Raw genomic sequence first — 15,555 nt, 5'->3', positions numbered from 1 at the left:
CCCTTCATCTCGGAAGGATAGCCTTGCAGGGTAGAGTATTCTTGGCTGACAATCTCTGTCTTTTAGTATTTTGAATATATCATCGCATTCCTTTCTGGCTTTTAGGGTTTGTGATGAAAAGTCTGATGTTAGCCTGATTGGGCTCCCTTATAGGTGATTTGACGCTTCTCTCTTGCAGCTATTAAGATTCTCTCTTTGTCTTTGAGTTTTGCCAGTTTGACTATAACATGTCTTGGAGAAGACCTTTTTGGGTTGAATACGTTTGGAGATCGTTGAGCTTCCTGGATCTGAAGATCTGTGATTTTTCCTATACCTGGGAAGTTTTCTGCCACTATTTTGTTGAATATGTTTTCAATGCAATCTCCTTTTTTCTCCCATTCTGGAATACCCATGACTTGGATATTTGAGTGCTTGAGGTTGTCTGATATCTCTGTCAGATTTTCTTAAATGCCTTTGATTCTTTTTTCTTTTTTTTTTGTCTCCTTGTGTTATTTCAAACAGCCCATCTTCAAGTTCAAAGGTTCTCTCTTCAACTTCCATAAGCCTGCTGGTTAAACTCTCCATTGTGTTTTTTATTTTGCTGAATAACTTCTTCAATTCAGCAAGTTCTGCTACATTTTTTTTCAGGACATTGATTTCCTTGTACATTTCCTCTTTCAGGTCCTGTATACATTTCCTCGTTTCATCATGATGTCTAGCTGAGTTTTCTTGTATCTCATTCAGTTTCCTTAGAATTATCACTCGAAATTCCTTGTCAGTCATTTCAAGGGCTTCTTGTTCTATAGGATCTAGAGCTTGAGATTTATTATCTTTTGGTGGTGTACTTTCTTGATTTTTTGTATTTCTGGTATCTTCTATTTGATGTTTATTCATTGTGGCAGGGGGTCTCACAGTCCACAGGTTTGACACTACTGACTAACTAAGATGTTGCTGTGCTTGCCAGTTTGGTACGGCTACCTCAGTGACTGCTCAGTTGGCCACTAGTGCCTTGTGTGTATGGTTGCCTCGGGTCTTGGGCCTCTCCGGGGAGCCACCTCTCTGGTCAGCTTGGACTCTGCTGAGCTGCTGGATCATGGGGCGGTACTGCAGGGTGTGTAGTCTCTGCTGAGCTTCCACCTCCCGTGCTGGACTTCTCCCTGATCAGTGTGCTCTGGCATGGGATGCTGGGATGCACCTAGGCACTGCAGAGCGTGTGGTCTCTGCAGAGCTTCCCCTTCCACTACAGGATGTCTCCCTGCTCTGTGCATGCTAGGCCAGGCTTGGGATGGAACCGGGTGGCAGCAGTGAAGCCTACCTGCTGCTGGATCACGTGGCGGCGGCCCCCCCCCCACAGGGTGTGTGGACTCTACGGCGCTTCTATCTCCCTTGCTGGAGGTCTCTGTGCTTCGTACGTATTGGGCCAGGATGCTGCATCTCGCGGTCGCACTTTGGTCCCCGTGGAGTTCCCACCTCCCCTGCTGGACGTCTCCCTTCTCCAAGCGCACTAGGCCGGTCTGGGAATGGAGAGGGGTGCCTGCGGTGAAGACTACATGCTGGATCACGCAGTGGTGGCGCCACAGATTGTGTGGTTTCTGCCGAGCCTCCACCTACCTTGCCGGACGTCTCCCCATTCTGTGCGCACTGGGCTGGGCTGCTGGATCACGCAGTGGCGGTCCCACAGGATGTGTGGTTTCTGCCGAGCCTCCACCTCACTTGCCGGACGTCTCCCCACTCTGTGCACACTGGGCGGGTCTGGGAATGGAGCCGGGTGGCGGTGGTGAAGCCTATCTCCCGGATACTGCAACGGCGGCCCCGCAGGGCATGTGGTCTCTGTGGAGCTTCTGCCTCCCCCGCTGGACGTCTTCCCATTCCATATGCACTTGATGTTATGTTTTGATACTTTAAATCAGTTGATTTGTGGGAGAGAGTGATGCTAGGGACCATGTATTCCGCCATCTTGACCGGAAGTCCTCCCCAGGACCAGAAGGATTCACAGCAGAATTTTACCAAACATTCAAAGAGGAATTGACACCGATTCTTTACAAACTATTCCAAAAGATTAAAACAGATGCAAATCTCCCAAACTCATTCTATGAAGCAAACATCATCCTGATACCCAAACCAGGTGAAGATATAACCAAAAAAGAAAACTACAGGCCGATATCCTTGATGAATATAGATGCAAAAATCCTAACTAAAATACTAGCAAACAGAATATAGCAACACATACGTAAAATTATTCACCATGACCAAGTGGGATTCATCCCAGGGCTGCAAGGTTGGTTCAACAACACAAATCAATAAATGTGATACAGCATATTAATAAAATCAAACACAAGGACGATATGATCATCTATATAGATGCTGAAAAAGCATTTGATAAAATTCAGCACTCATTCATGATAAAGACCCTCTATAAGTTAGGTATAGAGAGAAAGTATCTCAACATAATTAAAGCCATATATGATAAACCCACTGCCAATATCATCCTGAATGGGGAAAAGCTGAAAGCTTTTCCTTTAAGAACAGGAACTAAACAAGGATGCCCACTCTCACCAATCCTATTCAACATACTGTTGGAAGTACTAGACAGAGCAATCGGAGAAGAGAAGGAAATAAAGGGCATCCAGACATGATCCTATATATCGAACAGCCTAAAGCCTCTACAAAAAAACTCTTGGAGTTGATAAATGATTTCAGCACAGTAGCAGGATACGAAATCAACACACAAAAATCAGTAGCATTTCTTTTCTCCAATAGTGAACATGCAGAACAAGAAATCAAGAAAGCCTGCCCATTTACAATAGCCACCAAAAAAATAAAATACTTAGGAATTGAGTTAGCCAGGGATGTGAAAAATCTCTATAATGAGAACTACAAACCACTGCTGAGAGAAATTAGAGAGGATACAAGAAGATGGAAAGACATCCCATGTTCTTGGATTGGAAGAATCAACATAGTGAAAATGTCCATACTACCCAAAGTGATATACAAATTCAATGCAATCCCCATCAAAATTCCAATGACATTATTCTCAGAAATGGAAAGAACTATCCAGACATTTATATGGAATAACAAAAGACCACGCATAGCCAAAGCAACGCTGAGCAAAAAAAATAAAGCTGGAGGCATAACACTACCTGACTTTAAGCTATACTACAAAGCTATAATAACCAAAACAGTATGGTACTGGCATAAAAGCAGACACACTGACCAATGGAATAGAACAGAGAATCCAGAAATCAACGCACACACTTACTGCCATCTGATCTTTGACAAAGGCACCAAGCCTATTCACTGGGGAAGAGACTGCCTCTTCAGCAAATGGTGCTGGGATAAATGGATATCCATATGCAGGAGAATGAAACTAGACCCATACCTCTCACCATATACTTAAATCAACTCAACTCAAAATGGATTAAGGATTTAAATATACATCCTGAAACAATAAAACTTCTTAAAGAAAACATAGGAGAAACACTTCAGGAAATAGGACTGGACACAGACTTCATGGATATGACCCCAAAAGCACAGGCAACCAAAGGAAAAATAAACAAATGGGATTATATCAAACTAAAGAGCTTCTGCACAGCAAAAGAAACAATTAACAGAGTTAAAAGACAACCAACAGAGTGGGAGAAATTATTTGCAAAATATACATCTGACAAAGGATTAATATCCAGAATATACAAGGAACTCAAACAACTTTACAAGAAAAAAACAAGCAACCCAATTAAAAAATAGGCAAAAGAGCTAAGTAGGCATTTCTCTAAGGAAGATATCCAAATGGCTAACAGACATATGAAAAAAATGCTCAACATCACTCAGCATCCAGGAAATGCAAATCAAAACCACACTGAGATACCATCTCACCCCAGTTAGGATGGCTAAAATCCAAAAGACTCTGAATGATAAATGCTGGCGACGTTGTGAAGAAAAAGGAACTCTCATACATTGTTGGTGGGACCGCAAAATGGTGCAGCCTCTATGGAAAATGGTATGGAGGTTCCTCAAACAATTGCAGATGGATCTACCATATGACCCAGCTATCCCACTGCTGGGAATATACCCAGAGGAATGGAAATCATCCAGTCGAAGGTATACCTGTTCCCCAATGTTCACTGCAGCACTCTTTACAATAGCCAAGAGTTGGAACCAGCCCAAATGTCCATCATCGGATGAGTGGATATGGAAAATGTGGTATATCTACACAATGGAATACTACTCAGCTATAAAAACGAATGAAATACTGCCATTTGCAACAACATGGACGGACCTTGAGAGAATTATATTAAGTGAAACAAGTCAGGCACAGAAAGAGAAATACCACATGTCTTCACTTACTGGTGGGAGCTAAAAGTAAATAAATAAATTCACACACACACACACCAAAAAAAAAACCTGGGGCGGGGGGGAAGAAGACATGACAACGACAATTCCTTGAAGTTGATATGACAAGCAAACAGAAAGGACATTGTTGGGTGGGAGGGAGGAGAGGGAGGAGGGAGGTTTCGGTAATGGGCCACAATAATCAACCACATTGTATATCGACAAAATAAAATAAAAAATAAATAAATAAATAAATAAAATTAAAAATAAAAATAAGCTACTCCTTATCTACTTGTGTCACCACTCATATGCAGAAGAAAAAAATCAGATGGAACAAAGAACCATGTATTCAAATACATGAAAATACCTATAGAAGACCAATAAAACATTTTCATGTCACTGACAGTAATAAGCCTTTAAAAATACTTGGAGAAAAAACTTTACCTATACTACATGACAAATAATAGAAATACTCATACTTTAGAATTACATTTTATCTAAAAAGAGCAAGCAACAAAATATTACATTTTCTAATTAGACATGTTAATTAAGTTAAGAAGGAAAAGATGATGCACTATATAGAGTAAATTACCTCTGTGGTCATAACAAGACAAGATGCTGTGGGATTAATAGTAACATCTCCAGTCATCAGACCAACATCTTGAAATTCTTCATACATTTCACGGTATTTCTGGTTACTCAAAGCCTTAATTGGACTGGTAAATATTACACGCTGTTTTTCCCTTAAAGCCAATGCAATGGCATACCTAAAAATGTTAAAATAAATAAGAATAAAGTATTTGTAAATCTTTTTCTTTAAATTATATGATTTTGAAAATTCTGTTAATATGAAAATTATGTCCAAATTTTCCCTAATTACTTATCTTAAATGGACTTTGCTGAACATTAATATCTTATTCTATTTACAGTAAACATTATACTAATGACTATTTGTATAACACTATAAAAACTATTATACTACTACTAATAATAATTATCATAAATCTGAAATACAGTGGCCTAAACGAATAAGAACGTTTCAATTTTAACTCTGGTCACCTGGAGTTAATGCAACTTAATTACTAATACCAACAGTATTACAATACTAATGGTTACCCTATTTCTTGCAAATGAAATACTTTTGTTCTACAGACGGGCCTTTAAAATTTTAGAGTCTCTGCCTGTCAATTTACACACACACAGGATATGAACAATTAGGACACCCTGCAAAATGAAGTGTTTTTCCCCTTGAGTTTCACAAATAAGCAAATGCACATGTATTCTTTCCCTACCTATAATACTTATCAAAGCAGTCTTGACTGAAAATTACGGCAGGTTTTGATTATAGAGAAGTTCTTCCACAGCTATTAATAGAAGACAATACAGTTTTGTTTGTCTTTAAAGAAAATTCAGTACTCAAATATAGAAAAATTCAGTATTTAAATATAGACCATGAAATCAGGATTAATCCATTCCTGAGAATCTAATCACCTCTTACAGGCCCCACCTTCCAATACTGATACATCGGCAATTAAACTGCAACATGAGTTTTGGAAGGGACATTCCAACCATAACAGTGGTAGAAATATTTCATGAGTCCTGGAATTATTTTATATTAACGTAATGTATATTAAATACATTTTAGAAGACATCTATCAAAAAATTTAGAACATACTCATATATGTAATTTCTTTATAAATTAGGTGCACTAATGTAGTAATATATAATGTGCATTAAAAATAATAACAAAATATTCACTTAAAGCCAAGAAGGATAACAGGGACTGGCTTTACCCACCCACCTGAAACAACTATAAAACAGGATAAAATATATAAAACAATGGTTTCAGACACTGCAGATAAGGACAGTAATCCCTGAGAGAGAGAAAACAAAGTAGGTAACCCCAGATTAGTGTCTATATTTTCCAAGACAGTTCCAAGGGGAACCCAGGTAGATCCTGGAGGTTTCCCAAAGTTGAACAGACGAAGGCAAAAGTCTGGGGAGGCCAAAGCAGCTAGAGATTGCAGAGAGGAGAAAGTGGCACAGAGAGGGTACTGAACATTTGCTGAGCATTCACAAGTCTTTGGGTAGTAATGATCAGTGAGTAAGTCTTAGGAAACTATCTGAGACCAGGGAAAAACCAATCCAAACGAACAGAGATAAAAATGACCAAATTTCATATTGGACTGGGAGTAATTTGGATTCCCACCAGCCACAGTGAAAAACTTCATAATTCACAAGATACCAGGTAGAATACTAAGAGTATTGACTAAGAAGCAGGAAAAGGAAAATTAATCCTAGACTAAATGCTGCTCTGGGTCTGCCTAAAAAATCATAAAAACAAGCCTCAAAAGGTTTACAATCTTTTCAAACAACTTATCCATATCCCAGAACAAATCTTATTAATATGTATAGGAATGCAAAAATATTTGGCACCATCAAGGTAAAATTCACAATGTTTTATTTAGCATGCAATAGAAAAGTACCAAGCATGTAAAGAAGCAGGAAAGTACAACCTATAATGAGAAGAAAAAAAAAAAAAAAAAAATCAATGAAAATAGATCCAAAAATGAGACAGATGACAGAATTCATAAACAAAAATATTAAAAGTTACTATAATTGTATTCTATATGCTAACAAAGGTTAACAAAAGAGTGACAGCATGTTAAAGTAGAGACATGAAAAACATTAAAAGGCCCAAATCAAACTTTCAGAGTTGAAAAAATGTGATGAGATGAAAAACACACTGGATAGGATTAAAAGCAGATTAGACATTGCAGGAAAAAAAAAAAAAAACTAAATGGAGCATTAGTGGGCTGTGGGACAAGTTAAAGAAGCCTCCTATACTTATAATTGGAGTCTCTGAATGACTAGAGGAATGGAGAATATCTGAAGTAAAAAATGGCTGAAATTTTCCCAAATTTGATGAAAATATAATAAACCCACAGATCTAAGAATCCCAACAAACTCAAGCACAAGAAACATGAAAAAAAACTATGTTAAAGTAACATCATAATCAAACTGCTTCAAGTCAGTGACAAAAATTAAAAACAGCCAAACATTCAAGCAAAGCAGTATGCAAAAAAAAAGAAAAAAAAAAAAAAAAAAAAAAAAAAAAACCACAGGAGAAAAAAGAACCCACAATGAAGAGAAAAGTCAATTCATCAAAACAGACCACAAAATAACACAGATGAAAAAAGGAGTAATAAGGACATTTAAACATTTGCAACTGTATCCCATATGTTCAAAAAGCTAAAGGAAAGTTACGAGTCCTAGAAGATATTAAAAATAAATAAATAGAATTTCTAGCAATGAAAATTACAATGTCTGATATGAGAAATGCACTCAATGAGTTTAAGGGCAGATTAGACCATTCAGAAGCAAAGATTAATAAAATTGAAGACATCGCAGTAGAAATGACCCAAAAAATGAAAGTCAAAAGAAAAAAAATGAACACAGCATCAGTAAGACAATTTTTGAGACAATTTTAAGTGGCCTAAGTATAATTAGAGTTCTCAAAGGAAAAGAGCCACAGGAGAACTGCAAAAGTAGAACCAATGCACAAAAAAGCATGAAAAAACTATACCAAGGTACATTATAAAATGTTTAAAACCAATGATAAAGATAAAGTCTTTAAAGTACCTAGAGGAAGAAAGACATTATGAATAGAGGAACAAAGAGAAGAATCACCATGGAGTTCTTGCCATAAACTACATAAGTCAAAAGGCAGTCTTAAAAAAAAAGTTAGAATTCTATACCAAGGGAAAATATCTTTCAAAAATGAAAAAGTAAAAGACATGTTTAGACATACACAAGTTAAAAGAATTTCTCATCAGGAGACTTGCACTACAATAAATGTTAAAGATATTTATTTCTTCAGGAGGAAGGAAAATTATGTCATACAGAAATCTGGATCAAACATAACTTATCAAGACATATTAAATTATTTTTTTTAAATATCAAAATCATTTTACAAATATATCAAATAGAACATAAAATTTGTGGGATGCAGCTACAGCAGTATTAGAAGGAAATTTACATCACTAAACAAATGCCTGTTAGAAAAAGGAAGGTCTCGAATCAATTTCCTTACCTTTCATCCTTAAGAAACTAGAAAAAGCTCAATGTAGAAAAAATGAAGTTCAATGTAGAAGAAAGAAAATAAAGATCAGAATAGAAATCAACGAGATAGAAAACAGAACACAGAAAAATCAATGAAGTCAAAAGCTGTTTTTTTTAGGTCAAGATCAATATAATTGATAGACCTCTAACCAGCTTAATCAGGAAAAAAAGAGAGGCAAACATTACCCTGATATCAAAACCTGAAAGTCAAACGATAAAACTAAAAACCAACACTCCTCATAAACATAGCTGAGAACATTCTTAAAATTTTAACAAATCAAATCCGACAATACTGTAGTAGGGTTATACATCATGACCAAGTGTAGTTTATCTAAGGATGGTTTATCATTTGAAAACCAATCAATGTAATTCATCATATTAGCAGAACAAAAAAACTCATTGTTTCCATGGATGCAAAAAAAGCATTTGACAAAATCTCTGTAGAAGGAATAGAAGTGAACTTCCTAAAACTGATAAAATGCATCTATGAAAAACCGACAGGTAATATGCTTAATACTGAAAGACTGAGTGTTTTCCCCCTAGTATCAGGAACAAAGCAAGGATGCCCCCCTCATCATTTCTATTAAACACTGTACTGGAGGCCAGTTCAATAAGGCAAGAAAAAGAACTTAACGGTATTCAAAATAGAAAGGGACAAGTAAACCGTCTTTAGTTGAAGAAATCAAACAAAAAAACTGAAACTTTTAAAGAATGAGTTAAGAAATAAAACTAAGTGATTTTAAGATTTCATTTAAAAAGAAAGCTACTTACTCAGCGCATACAGTTTTTCCCGCTGATGTATGTGCAGATACTAAAACTGATTGATTATTATCAACACACTGAATGGCTTCTCTTTGAAAAGCATCAAGAATAAATGGATATTCCTGTAAAAACAAAATATTAAAATCTATAGGAAAACATGTAGCCATACCAGAGCACACTTAAAATCAAGAGGCTATCCCCAAAAGCATTCTAGGAGCATTCCTTCATGATTCTATTTAGTAAATATACCACTAGTGAAAATTAGAAAGAATAAAAAAATCTTCATCAAGATAGCACAGAAGTTAATTCTGCTATCTAATCCTTCAATTAATTTATGGAAAATGTGTCGCACAGTGCCTACCACAAAGCATGTTTTTAATAACAAAAAGGCAGTGTGTTTAATAATATGCTTTGTGTTTAATAGCATGCTTTTAATAACACGCTTTGCGGTAGGCACTGTGCGACACATTTTCCATTTATTATTATTAATCTTCACAACACCCCCTAAAATAAGGTATTATTTCCTTTCAGAGATGGGAACTCTGAGGCTCCAAAAAGTGAAGTCCCTCACTTAAGTTCGTTCAGCAGGGGCAGAATAATACATCTATGAGACTTTAAGAGTTCATGCTTACGTCACCACTCTGCCTTTTTTATTGAGGAAAAATTACTTGGAAAAATCAACCTTAAAAACCTGTTAACTTTTTAAGGTCCATCAGGACTTCAAAATTCATAATAAAAACATAGTTTGGGTTTCATTAAAAGCTTGTTAAACCCCTAAAACTATAGGCAAAACTGGTACACATGCAAAGGGTCAGAATCATTATTTCAATGTTTTAATATCTCATCACATGATGCTTGGTTTCCAGCACGGTTGTTTACTGATTTGCTTCTCACTATATTTTCTCCAGTTGGCTTCTTCTTGGTATATATACACTGGGAAGTATAAAAATATCATTTGAAGTTGTTTATTTTTATGAATTTTAAGGAAAAGAGAGTCTCACAAAACTGTACAAACTGTATCACCTAAAGCACAAACCTTTGCAGCTTTTCCAACCCGAGGTTTAAGTGGTAAATAATCTTCATCTGCAGGAAGTGCAACCTGATGTCAAAGCAAAAAAAAAAAAAAAAAAAATCAACTAAGAGTGTCTGATAGATTAAATATTGTAGATAACTGCCATTAAGAACAGGGCAAAAAGCTAAAGCTTCAACATTTAAAAATACCTCTTCTAAGTATCTGTCCAATGATAATGTAATTGAAAGCTTATAAGTTTATCTCCCTGAAGAAGCTGTGTGTTTATTAAGATCTAGGTTGAGGACCTATCTCAGCTATTTTTGTATTTTCCTTACCTTGTGTACTCCCTGACATTAATGAATGCTCAAAAAACCTGAATGGACATAAAATGTAATGTCACCACATGAAAGAAAACTATGTGAAATAAAACGATACTCCCTATTCCCTGAAAGAGAAAATTAATTTTTCTTCAGTAAAGATTAAGATCTGGAGTTCAAAATATATCTAAATTCCCAAGACTTAAAAGTTAATAATGACAATGTTTACATGTTTTAACTATACAGTAGGAATCTAACCAATTAGTGTACAAATAGTTCACAAAGTCAAAGTTAGGTATACACAGAATGCAGGAATCATTTCTAAGAGCAAAACCTCAATAAATAAACATTAGATGAGATCAGCTGCTTCTAAAGTAAGAAATAAGGTTAACTGCTGAGAAAGTGAGAGGAGATGACAGAATGGCTGGCTTAAAGACAACTGTGGGGCACAGAAAGAGCTTTTGACCACGTGAGAGCATTGTTTGTGTTTATTTTTTTTCTATCCTTTGTAAGCCCAGAGGATTGGATAGTGTCTAACGTAAGTCATGAATGGACAATCAAACGGGCATTACACCTGCCAAACTAAGTGCTATTTCTAAAGAAACATAAAGGACCTTCAGGTATTTTAAAACATAAGGGGGGCCGGCCCCGTGGCTCACTCGGGAGAGTGCAGCACTGGGAGCGCCGAGGAGGTGGGTTCGGATCCTATATATGTATGGCTGGTGCGCTCACTGGCTGAGCGTGGTGCAGACCACACCGTGTCGAGGTTGTGATCTCCTTACTGGTCAAAAAAATAAAAAATAAAAGACCATAAGGTTCTATATCTATACCAAAAGCCATTTTTGTTAATTTGGGATTACTCTGCTTATTCAACAGACTTTTAATAAGATTCTCCAATTATCTTTAATAATAACTTGTTGTAAGATTTATATTGTAATGGTAAAAGGCTTACAAGAAGGAAATAGTATTACAGTTTCATTATGTTCCTTATGTGTATATTCTCACTTATAAATGGATAACAAGCTATCAGTAGCCACTATTTTACGCAGACTAAAGAAACTGCAATTTATCAGTCATTGGAGCAAGACATGAAATATCAAGTAACCTGCAAAAATGAGACTACAACCTGACCTTAGGTGTAAGAGAATGAACATGTACTACACACCTACTCTGTGGTGGGTACTTTGTTCTCTTATACTAGTATAATCTTCACAACCACTCCACGAGGTAGGTAGATCCCATTATTCCAAATTTACAAATTAAAAAACCAACGTTTAAAGAGATTAAGAAATTTACCCAAGATTGTATGTAGTTATGAAAAATACTGGGCCAAGATCTGAACCCAGGTTTGATTACAAAGCCCCAGCTCTTCCTCTAGACTATGTATACACCACAGAAACTACTTAATGTTTCCAAGGCCCTCAAGGCTAAACTGCTTGCTGATCATCATACTGAATGGTACAAAGAAAAAATCCCATCTATTATACTTAACTGTGTGCCATTTGTGCTTACCTCATGTGTACACCCTTCAATGGTTTCAACTGACTGTACCTTGACTCTGGGCATTAGGTCTGCCAAACTAAAAAAAAATTGTTACAGTTACATAAAAATAAATTATTTTTCTGTAATTAAATAATAAGCCTCCCATCTACATTGTTAAGGAAAATGATAATGCCCAATTATCAGTATTCCAAATCAGAAAACTCTGGCTATTAAGAATATTCAGAAATTTTTTTCACATTACTCAAATACATGCTGAGAATTCAGAATGGTCAGTTAACATCTTTTATTACAAATACAGAACAACAGACTGCCAAGTGGATTATTCAAAGAATTGTCAGCTTAGTTCCAATAACTATTTTGAACAAAAAGTCCCTCTCCAAAACACTGTTGCTATTTCAAAACACGAAGCTGATTATAAAAACTATTACACAATACACAGTAAAAAATAAACTAACCTAATTCAAATGTTGTTATAATTTATAGAAGTGTTCCTTATTTTCATCAAAATCCTAATATACTCATCTATATTCTTGATTAGACTCTGAAAGGACACTACTGTGCATAAATTGAAGAAAAACAGATGTACTTCTATGCTAGATTCATTACTCTGTTATACTTCTGATATTTACTTTAAGTCAATAATCATTCTTAGGAGCTGGCCAGTTAGCTCAGTTGGTTAGAGAGCAGTGTTTTAACACCAAGGTAAAAGGTTCGGATCCCAGTACCAGCCAGCTGCTCTTTCCCCCAACCCCAAAGTCATACTTTGGGTAAAAACCAAAAGCTACAATGATAGTCAACAACAATTTTAAACTACCTATATTATTTTGTAACCTACTGCACTAGCTTGGGCAATGGTGCATCTTAAAAATTTTAGTGACACATCTATCATCATTTCAGTACATGAACTATAACAACAGTTAACTGATTAAAAAAAACCACAGAAAAGAATAAACTCTTCATGATAGTGCCAAACTAGAATACAGCACACAAGAAGGGAGAAGAAAGTTGTAAATATCATCACAGGAGGAAAACAGGTCAACCAAAAATATTGGCATCAACTTTTATAAACTTCCAGCTTTCAAAATTGGAAAAATACCAGCTATTAGCCACAAATATCTATGGATCTCCCTTATTGACAAGGAGCCTTGAGATTCATAGCCATTCTACTGCTACATGCAATAATGAAAAATCTAGTTCCTTCCACTGGGTCAGTTTTATTCTTTTCTTTTATTCCACTCTTCCAGTGATCCTTCTCTTGGGGCATTAACAAATAAAGAAAAGCTGTCTTTTCTTCTTTTTAAAAAAATCAGGTTTCAATATTTTTTCTCAAAATTGGATTCTAAAGTATTAAAAGGTAAGTCTTTTCTATATAATCTTCCAACTCTCCAAACTTAGATAAGTATTCTATATTTCCAAGCTTGTATGAATGTATATTTGTCTTCATTTCTCTAACCGCAAATATTTTTATAAAACATCAACATATAAGCAATTTTCAAAATGTCATGCAACCACCTAAATTAAGAGTTACTAACATTTATGACTATGGAAATATTACCTTAAGTCTTCATTTATTGACTCTTCTATCCTGGGCTTCTTTCCAAAAATGGGTTCATCTGTGCCTTCAAAATCTGCATCTCTCTTGTTTTTTCCACTGTTAGTTGATTCCGATTGTAATGTGCCATCAAAACATTTCCTGAAAGTAAATGGTTAAGAATGAGTTCTGCAATATCAGTTCTTACTTTAAGGGTGATGCTTGGGAACGGAAAAAACATTCTTAACCACAACAAAAATCCAAGAGCAACCAAGAGTGACAAATCGGATTAAATTAAATGTTTTTGAATGGCAAAAATCAACAATGGAAAAATATTTGCAATTTACATCAGAGGAATAACATCCCTATTATATAAAGGGCTCCTAAATATTGAGAAGAAAAAGGCCAACTATCCATTTTTTACAAGCTGAAGATATGAATAGTTCACAAAGAAAGAAAAACAAACGGCCTCTGACCATAAGAAATGACGCTTTGCTTCATTCATATAAATTAACACTGGTTGAAACACAATTCCCACCTATCAGACTAAAATCCAAGTTCAATACACTCTGGATGAGGCCAGAAAGCACTCTTACACGTTACTGTTTGTATCAGCTTACTACTGCTACTGTAACAAATTACCACAAACTCAGTGCCTTAAAACAAGACAAATTTACTGTCTTACAGTTCTGTAGGCTAGAAGTGAAAATAGGTCTCACTGGACTAAGATCAAGGTGCTGTGCTGGTAGGGCTTTGCTCCTTTCTGAAGGCTCTAAGGGAGAATCCACTTCCTTGTCTTTTCCCACTTTTAGAGGTCACCTGCATTCTTTAGTTCATGACCTCTTTCCTTCATCTTCAAAGTCAGCTGAGTTCTTCTCATGTTGACATCTCTCTGGTTCTACCTCTTCTGCCTCCCTCTGTCACATTTAAGGATTCTTGTGATTACATTGGCCCCACCTGAATAATCAGAATTCTCTCTCCATTTCGAGGTCAACTAATTAGCAACCTTAATTCCACCTGTGACATTAATTCTCCTTTGCCATATAACCTAACATTTTCAAAGGTTATAAGGATAGGGGCATAGACATCACTGGGAGGCCATCATTCTGCCTATCACACTGTTGAAAACACAAAATGGTACATCTCCTATGGAGAGGAATTTGGCAACACCTAGCAAAATCACATACTTAATTACCCTTTGACCTAGTAATTCCACTTCTAGGAATCTGTCCCAAAGGCAAAATGGCAAATAATAACCAAAAAACAGACGGACATGTACAAGGCTATTCATCACTGTATCATTTGTAATAGCAAAAGACTGAAAATAATACAATGTCTGTTACGAGAACACAAATTGAATCAATCCACACAATGCAGCTAATGCAGACTGAATGTATCCAACTATACAGCTGTAAAAAAAAAGGAACATCTCTATACCTTCATTATGCAGCTGTAAAAAAAAAAAAAAAAAGGAACATCTCTATACCTTCATACAGAATAACCTCTAGGTAATAATATTAAGTGGAAAAAAAAAGATAAGGAACAGTTTTTAAATGCTACCTTTTGCATAAGAAGTGCATAGTGGTGGGCCGACCCCGTGGCGCACTTGGGAGAATGCGGCGCTGGGAACGCGGTGTGCTCACTGGCTGAGTGCGGTGTGGCCAGTCACAAAAAGACAAAAAAAAAAAAGAAGTGCATAGTGGAAAAGACACACACACACACACACATGCTTGCACTATTTGATTATATTTTCAAAAGGAAATAAAGGACGAACCAAAAACTAAAGGGGAAGGAGGAAAGAGGGCAGAAGAGGCAGGGATGAAAGCAAAAATGTACTGTTTCATACTTTTGACCTTGGAACCATAAAATGTTTTAAATAATTTCTTAAAAATTAAAACTTTAGCAATCCTTAAAAACTGAAAATAAAGGGAAACAAATGAAAACAGTAACTATAAAGTTAGTAGCATAAACATTTAAAGAACTACTACACAGTATTTTCA

General features: G+C 35.9%; 1 protein-coding gene across 1 annotated transcript in view; it reads right to left on the bottom strand.

The window, feature by feature from the left end:
- MTREX (Mtr4 exosome RNA helicase) overlaps positions 1-15,555 on the bottom strand; it is a 99,302-nt gene that overhangs the window by 77,494 nt on the left and 6,253 nt on the right. The window contains exons 2-6 of the mRNA XM_063086617.1: positions 13,580-13,717; positions 12,034-12,100; positions 10,229-10,291; positions 9,202-9,314; positions 4,901-5,075 (exon numbers count right to left, since the gene is read on the bottom strand). Coding sequence (XP_062942687.1) covers positions 4,901-5,075; positions 9,202-9,314; positions 10,229-10,291; positions 12,034-12,100; positions 13,580-13,717 — 556 coding nt within the window. The remainder of the gene's footprint in view (positions 1-4,900; positions 5,076-9,201; positions 9,315-10,228; positions 10,292-12,033; positions 12,101-13,579; positions 13,718-15,555) is intronic.

The sequence above is a fragment of the Cynocephalus volans genome, chromosome 2 (assembly GCF_027409185.1).
Source record: "Cynocephalus volans isolate mCynVol1 chromosome 2, mCynVol1.pri, whole genome shotgun sequence".
NCBI lineage: Eukaryota > Metazoa > Chordata > Mammalia > Dermoptera > Cynocephalidae > Cynocephalus > Cynocephalus volans.
Note: the sequence above shows the minus strand (reverse complement) of the source record. Positions and strands in the feature narration are given on the sequence as shown.